General features: G+C 47.6%; 1 protein-coding gene across 2 annotated transcripts in view; it reads left to right on the forward strand.

The window, feature by feature from the left end:
- Window positions 1-8,396, forward strand: part of TMOD1 (tropomodulin 1) — an 87,845-nt gene that overhangs the window by 76,792 nt on the left and 2,657 nt on the right. For both annotated transcript variants that reach the window (XM_023242477.2, XM_003995653.6), the window contains exon 9: window positions 2,738-2,882. In XM_023242477.2, the coding sequence (XP_023098245.2) occupies window positions 2,738-2,882 (145 nt within the window). The remainder of the gene's footprint in view (window positions 1-2,737; window positions 2,883-8,396) is intronic.

Below are 8,396 nucleotides of genomic sequence, written 5' to 3' on the forward strand. Positions count from 1 at the left end.
CGTGTGAACTCAGACAGGCTCTCGTGAAGTCAGAGTACCTGGGAGGAGTCCTCCAGCAAGAGTCTCAACTGTGGTACATGCTTGTCCCTTTGGATGGTGGGCTAATGTGTCCTCTCAACCCTCCTGTGTTGTTGTGCATCAACCGTGCTCCTATTTCCTCCATTCAGTTCAATTCCTTGACCTTGACCTGGAGATGCTGGGTATTATGTGCTATCCAAGGGCTCACAGTCTAGGGGAGCACCATTGAAAAGAATCTTCTGTGATGATGGAAATGTTCTGTATCTGCACTGACCTAATTGCCAGTGCAACTAAGGAACTGAATTTTAAATTTTATTTAATTATTCAGATTTCAAAATTCGATCAAAAAATGGACAGAAGATCTGAATAGACATTTTTCCAAAGAAAACATACAGATGGCCAACAGGTACATGAAAAGATGCTCAACACCACTGATCATCAGGGAAATGCAAATCAAAACCACAATAAGCTATCACCTCACACCTGTTAGAATACCTAAAATAAAAAGGACAAGAAATAACAAGTGTCGGTAAGGATATGGTGAAAAGGAAACCCTTGTGCTCTACTGGGGGGAATGTGAATCAGTGCAGCCATTGTGGAAAACAGTATGGAGGTTCCTCAAAATATTAATTAAACCAATCTGTCCATCTGCTATAAGATCCAGCAATCCCACTCTTGGGTGTTTATCTGAATAAAACAGAAACACTAATTCAGAAAGATATATGCACCCTCATGTCCACTGCAGCATTATTTACAGTATCCAAGATATGGAAATAACTTAAGTGCCCACCAGTGGGTGAATGGAAGATGTGGTGTATATATATGCAATGGAATATTACTCGGCCCTAAAAAAGAAGGAAATCTTGCCATGTGCAAGGCATGGATGAAGCTTGAGGGCATCATGCTGAGTGAAGTCAGTCAGACTGAGAAGGACAGATACCTAGGATCTCACTTATATGTGGAATCTAAGCAAAAACAAAACCAGAAAACAACCAAGGTCATAGATACAGAGAACAAATGGGTGTTGCCAGAGGTGAGGGGTGAGGTGGGGGGTGAGATGGGTGAAGGGGGCCTCATTGTCCCGGCTAGGACCCCCAGGACAGTATTAGTGAAAGTGAACATTCTTGTCTTGTTCCTGCCCTGAGGGGGAAAGTCTTTAACCTTGATGTGATGTTTAGTTTGCTCTCCATGTCTTTTCAGATCTCTTTAAGATTATGTTTATTTTGAGGGGTGCTTGGGTGGTTCAGTCGGTTAAGCATCTGACTCTTGATGTTGAACCAGGTCATGATCTGACCTCAGTCAGATCGTGGGATCGAGCTCTACACTGACAGTGCAGAGCCTGCTTGGGATTTGCTCTCTCCGCCCCTCCCCCACTTGGACACGAGTGCTCTCTCTCTCTCTCTCTCTCTCTCTCTCTCTCTCTCTCCCTCCCCCCTCTCTCCCCACCCCCTCTCTTTCTCTCAGAAATAAATAAAAACTTTTTAAAAGATTGTGTTTATTTTGAATGTTTTTTAATGTTTATTTTTGAGACACAGAGAGAGTGTGCACGAGCAGGGAAGGCGCAGAGAGAGAGGGACACAGAGACTTTGAAGCAGGCTCCTCACTGTCAGTGCAAGGGCTCGAACCCACAAATTGTGAGATCGTGACCTGAGCTGAAGTCAGATGCTCAACCGACTGAGCCATTCAGGTGCCCCAAGATTATGTTTATTTTGTATGTGTTATTATACATAGTAACAGAAAACTCAAACAATAAGATACAAAGAAGAAAATAAAATCTCTCCCAAATCCCACCACCACCAGTACACTGGCTGGCTCTTTCTAGGCATATATATGTGTATGGAAAATCCATGTAACTTTACTTAAATATGACCTGTTTTGCAACTGGGCTTTTTTTCTCCATATTGTTTCATGGTCATCTTCCCAGTCCTGTGACCAAAGATTTGCATTATCATCTGATATCTGTCATGTTCTCTTGTAAAACTCAATCATCATTTATTTGAACAACTCTCTCTCCATGAATGTCTAAGTTGCTTCCCTTTCCCCCCACTATTATAAGCAAGACTGAACATCCTCATTATATCCTTCCCAAGATTGTATGTTGTAAGGTTTTCCCTTTTCTTTTGTTTTCTTTCAATCTTTGTCACTAGAGATCTTGGGGCAGGGAACTAACATGATCAGAAGGAGGCTTCAGAAAAATGAACTCTGGGCATTCCCAACTTACTGTGTGACCTTAGGCAAATCCTTTCCCCTCTGGGTCTCTCCATTTCCTTCATTTGGAAATTGAAAGGATTCGTCTAAGTAACTGGTTACCAAACCTGGCTGTATATTGACATCACCTGGGAGTTTTAAAAGCCACAGACACCTGAGTCTCATTCCTGGAGACTTGGATTTAATTAATATGGGGTATAGCCAGGGCAGTGGAATTTTTAATCTCCTTGAGACTCGTTGAAGATCCTTCCTGCTCGAGTTTTGTAGAAAGGATGCTGTGGGGGCAACGAAAAGACCTGTTCTTGGCATCCAGCAGGCCTGGGTTTGAATCCCAGCTCATTCGCTCCTGGTGTGTGACCCTTCACCTTCTCCAAACTTCCAATTCCCTGTTCTTGGGGGTGGAGTCGGGGAGTGGTTAAAATCCCTGCCCACCACGCAGGGTTTCTGCTAGTAGAAAAGATTCCTGCACAAGTGGAATGAGTAGTGACTCCTGTTTTTTTCTTGACCAAAGAGCCAACCTCTGGGCAACAAAGTGGAAATGGAGATAGTAAACATGTTGGAAAAAAACGCAACGCTTCTCAAATTCGGCTACCACTTTACCCAGCAGGGGCCCCGGCTGCGGGCGTCCAACGCAATGATGAACAACAACGACCTTGGTAAGTGGAAATGTGCTACCCAAAAACCTGCCCGTGGCTTTCCCACCTGTCCTGGAGGTTGTGGGGGTGGTGTGCGGATATGGCAAGGAATGTTCCACTGATACCTTCTCCAAGGGAGCCCTCTTCTTGAGCCTCACTCCTGACTACCACCTTGGTTACATTTCCTAGTTTTCTGTATTGGCGCCCGGCCTGCTGCCTCCCCTAGACTGTGGGTGCCTCATCTGCAGGAGCTGAGTCTGAGCACTCCTCCCCTCCCCGGAGGGCTCAGCACAGCGCAGGGCTGGAGCCCAAGCGCACCCTGGGCGCCTTGTTTGGTTGAGTGAGAGGACATGTGGCAGGCCACAGGCTCACCGTAAGTCTTTTCCTCTTTGAATACCCTCCTCTGAGCTCAGAGTCCTCTCAGGACCATCGGGTCTGGCTCTAGTCCCTGCCCCCAAAGCCACCAACTAGCACCACTACCCAAACCCCATGCCTGGGAAACCTCATAGCACTTTTAAGGTAAAAGTTGAAAATGTAAGTTAAACAGGTTACATTCATTTCTTCTCAGTTAAAGGCATAGTTATTATTTTTTTTCCAAAAAGGAAACAAAAGAAAATGTCACATTTTTATGAGCATCTGCCCAATAGGTATACAAGCCAGTTAATGAAAAGTGAGATCAGTCATTGACTGACTTACAGGCGTCTGTTGTTCTCAACCTCTGTGCATAGTTATTTATGATGGGTATTCCTGCTGGCTGCTAAAAGGACTTGATACTGTGTCCAAAATGGACTATGTCTGCTAAGGCTGTAGGAAAATAAGAGGGAAAAACAGCAAGAAAAGGAGGAGGCCTAATATGTTAACATAATTGATCATTACATTTAGCTGTGAGTTTTCTAGAACCAAGGCAAGAAGACAAACCAAGTTACATTATTCTTATTACCAAAGAGAAGGAAGTATAACAAGTTCAGAAAGAAAGAAAAAGGATGAGAGCTTCTTTCTGGGATTGGATTATGAAATAACTATATGTTCTAAAGGAAAAGGTCTTCGGTGAGTTTTTGATCAGATTCAAGCCTGTTCTACACATGGGGGTTTTGGTTTTTGCCTCGAGCACTCAGCAAAATGCGAATAGCCTAATACTAAAGCACATCTCAAATCTGAGGCCCGTCATTTCTAGTGATGAATCTGAGGCTAGGTTAACACCCGGAAAAATAGAGGGGGGTGTGTAGGTGTGTGTGCACAGGCCCGATGCACAGAGAACCACGTACACTTTAGATTGAGTTACTCAATTCAACAAACGTTGGTGAAAGTCCTGTAGGGCGCTGGGTGTTGAAGTTACAGGTTCCTGCTCTAGAAGGACATGTTCCCTGCCATCCTTCTGACCACATCGTTCTTATGCCTCAGTTGATAGAGCGCTACCACAGTACCTATAAGAAGTTATTCATTCATTGCTCGCCACATAGATGCCACTTTTTTCTAGAGCTGCGGGTCTAGAAAAGTCCATACAACAAAGAGACAAAAATGCACCTAGTATCCTGGTTTATCTGAAGTGCCCTTATTTAAAATAAACACAAACAAATAATTATCAGTCATTATTATGGTATAACAGAGGTGATAGCTACCCTGAACTGTTGAGGAAGGCCAGCAATCTAGATGCTTGTGGCCAGCTGTGATCTGGCTTCAAAACCAGCACTAAAGGCCTTGAGTTCTGTTCCAACATGCCGTAGCCTGACATTTTCCCCTCCCAGTTTAGATTAAGCTGCTTTTGTGCCCAGGGCTGCCTATCCCAGGGCTAACCCAGCTTTTGTCTTCTAGTGGCAAAATGGTCTGGAGGCCTTTTCTAGGGACAGAAGTTCCAGATGACCGGAGGTCAGGGGTGCTGCGGTGGGGGAGGGGCACCAGGATCAGCTGTGGGTTGGATAACCTGGCCCTTGGGGACGCGCCCAGTCCTGAGAGTCTGTGACTCCAAATCCCAGGCCCGACTCCAATCTCCAGCAGCTTCTGAGGTTCTGGCCGGGCCCTAGGGTGCTGGAGCTGGAAGGCCTTCACCCCCCAGTTCCCTTACAGGAAAACAGAAGCCTGGGAGGGACTGTCCTTCTAGGCAGTGGCTCAGCCAAGTCACACCAGAGATTACAGCAGGCACTTTTGGAGCAACTTTTGTGTCCCAGGACTGTGCCAGGGGACATAAAGGGAGCAGAAAGGCTAGTTCCTTGACTCCAGAGCCTTTAAAACAACCTTACGGGAGAGAAAAGACTCAAGGGCGTGCCTAAAAATTCAAGAATGCCTACACCCTGTACCCAGACAACGTGAGGAAGTGACTTGCGAAGACAGAGTCCAGTTAAGCAAAACATCCCCATTGGAAGTGGGCCTTTAGCCAGCCTTGCAAGGAAGTGCTAGATGGTGGGGGAGGTCAGGAGGCATTCTTGGTGGGGGGACCTAGTATTTTAGATAGGAGAGACAAAGATCCAAAAGGTTTGGAGGGACTGTTAGAGGGAATTAGACCTAGAAGGAAAAGCAGGAACTCACAGAGAAGGGAAGGAAGGGCATTCCAAGCAGAAGGAACAGAGTGGGCAAAGGTAGGACCAGGAGTTTGGTGATGAAAGCCGGTGGGAAGTCAGACTGCGGCAGTTTCCTGGACAGGACTGACAGGTGATAAAAATAATGGGCCTCCGGGTCACCCCAAGGAACTGTGCAGCTCTTCCTTTGGGGTTTCCCGCCAAAGGAATTAGAGCAGAGTCATTTAAGTGATTACATGCAACATCGAGTGTTGTTTGGTGAAGTAGTATTTCTAGCTTTGAAGGCCAGTTTGTGCCCATCTGCTAATTTTTATAACAGAAACGCATCTGCTTCTGATAGCGTACCAGTCTCCTCCTGCAAAAGAGAAGTCCTTTCTTTGCAGCATGTTCTCATCCCGCTGTCAGTGCTCCGATGAAGCAAGCTTCCATGCTTTCCAGCTGAATGTTTCTTTATCCCCGAGAGCCTCCTGCAGGCCCTGCCCAGCCACTGTGGTGGTCAGCAGCGTTTGCCGTCAAGGAGAGCGGACCGGGCCCAGCCTCTCCAGTTTTCTGACTCAAGCCTGCCTCTGCTGGCTCCGGGCCCCCTACTTGGTAGTCTCCACTGGGTTTTGCCTGCCTGTAGGGTGGGTGGGCTCTTCCTTGGGGGATATTGATCCCCGAGGCCAGAGGTCAGCCAGTGCCTCTGTGGCTTTCCGGGACCCATTCTGACTGGCGTGTCTTGGGTCCTTCCCATCCTGTGCACCGAGCTGCTAACAGAGTGTTCTGTGGAGAGAGAGTAGGGCACCAGGCATACGGCGGTGTCAGGGAGGAGCCGCAGATCCCCATCTATGTTTTCCCACAGCGATACCTCAGATGACTCCTCCCTCTACGCTATTTATAGCTCAGAGGCTAAGCATGGCTCTCAGGTCCTGTAAATCTGCCCCCGAAGCTCTCTCCACTTAATGAAATCTGAATTGCCAACTCCAAGTGAAGACCGCTGTACGTGTGGAGGTGGGGAGGGGAGGAGGATTAACATGTTTAAAAGCAGCAAACACTCCTTCATGGGAAAGTCTCTCTTCTGTATTCTCAAGGAGGACTTTCCGAACAAATACCCCAGATCAATTCCATCATCTTCCCCCAAAACCATCTCAGGAAAAGGTGTTAACTTTCCTCACAGCCATTCAAGCCGGAAATCTGGGCCTCTCCCTGTATGCTGCCCCCTCCCCAGCCGGTCAGTCACCTCCTGGCCACCTCCCTTGCCTGCCTCATGTCAAGCCCTCAGCACATTCGCCTCACATCCTGTGACTTCTGTGGGCTCTCGAGCTTCTCTAGGGTGAGGATCTCTCACGGGGTGCCCATCCCAAGGTTTGTTCTGTCACTCTGCTTAGTACACTTGCTGGGCTCCCACTGCTGTCAGGAGCGAGTCCTGGGCACGGCCCACATGACCCTTAACGATCATAGCTGATGCTTACACAGCGCTTCCTGTGTGCCAGGCACTGCTGTGAACACTTCCTGTCTTATTCATGTGAGGCTCCCAACAACCAGGTGTATTAGATCCTACTGTCGTCCCCACTCTACAGTGAGGCAAGAGATAAGAATACCTGCAGTCATTGGATGCAAGAAGGGTTTGGGCCGCAGCCTGATCTCGGAGCCTGTGCCCCCCACCTCCCCTCTTGGTGAGAGGCCCTGCTGGACTTCTCTCTCGACACCCCTGACAGGCCATCCTCTTGCTCTGTATTAGCACCAACCAGGCCAGGTAGCTTGAGTGTGCCTCCCAGTGACCCAGGCCAAAGTATCCCTGTAGAGGGCCATTCCTCCTAACCTTTCCCTTCCCACAGTCTATCCTTTTACCCTTCAAGGTTCAGTGGACCCGTTCCCTGCCATCCTTCTGACCACACCATTCATTCTGCCTCCTAGTTGATAGAGAGCTACCTGAGTACTTGTAATATTTCATCAAACTTACTGTTGGTATAGCTTGGTGCCCTGTTAAGCTAGATCTTGATTTCTGATCCTTGTGCCTGGCATATAATAGCACCCAGTACATGCCATTGAATATATAAATGAATCTAAAATGCTTCTCAAAGACGTGATGGCGATGTTCAAGTTTGGCAGGAAGTGGTGCAAGGAGTTGGAGCAGCAGATAGAGGCTGGCCCAGAAGACTTGAGATTCCTTCTGGCTTGGACAGTACATGAGTCTGGCAGTTGCAATGATAAGGGTTTTGCTTTAATGGAAGTAAAAAGCAGACTGAATTGAGGGAAGATATGGGGAGACTTGGCTTCTACTTCCAGTTCCATCACATACTCACCGTGACTTAGGCCAAGTTACTTCCCTCTCTTGGCCTCAATTTCCTTCGTCCTCAAAATGGAGAAAAATAATACTTGAGTAAGTGGCTGCTTTGCCCTTCTCCCCATCCAGTCCTTGTAAGAGTGAGTGCCAGCTAGGGAAACTGCAGAGACCCAGCCCAGGGTACACGGCGAGGGCACGTGGGGGAAAAAGAAATCTGGGATCCCTATCTGTACCCCGAGCCATGGGCTGGAGACGCAAGTTCCTGTCCTGATTCTGCCACTCGCTCTTAGGGACCCTAAGACCTTTTCTTCTCGCTTCTCCAGGGAAAAGGAGCTAATGTCCTGGTGAGGATCAGATGTGTAAAATCTATGTAGACAGACCCAGGTTGTACTGAGGGAGGTGCTGGACTGAGCCTCCAGATGAGCCACACACCTTGTTTCTGTCTGGTACCAGCTTTATTACTTCGAGCAAGAAACATAGCCTCTCTGCCATACTTTCCTTATCTATAAGTGGGGACAGTAACAACGCCCACATTCCAGAATTGGTGGTGGAGCTCCAGCGAGGTACTGCATGTTAGCATGCTTGCTAACGTGATATTTAAAAGTCTAGTTCATGTAAACCCTCTGGTCACTTTGGACAAAATGTTTCCACTCTTTGGGTTTTGTTCCCTGACATTTCCAAGCTGTCAGATGTTCTGGTAGTCTCTAGGACCTGAGCCGGATGCTGTGTCTTCTCTGGGAGACTGCCCACCGACAT

This window comes from Felis catus, chromosome D4 (genome assembly GCF_018350175.1).
Source record: "Felis catus isolate Fca126 chromosome D4, F.catus_Fca126_mat1.0, whole genome shotgun sequence".
Classification (NCBI taxonomy): Eukaryota; Metazoa; Chordata; class Mammalia; order Carnivora; family Felidae; genus Felis; species Felis catus.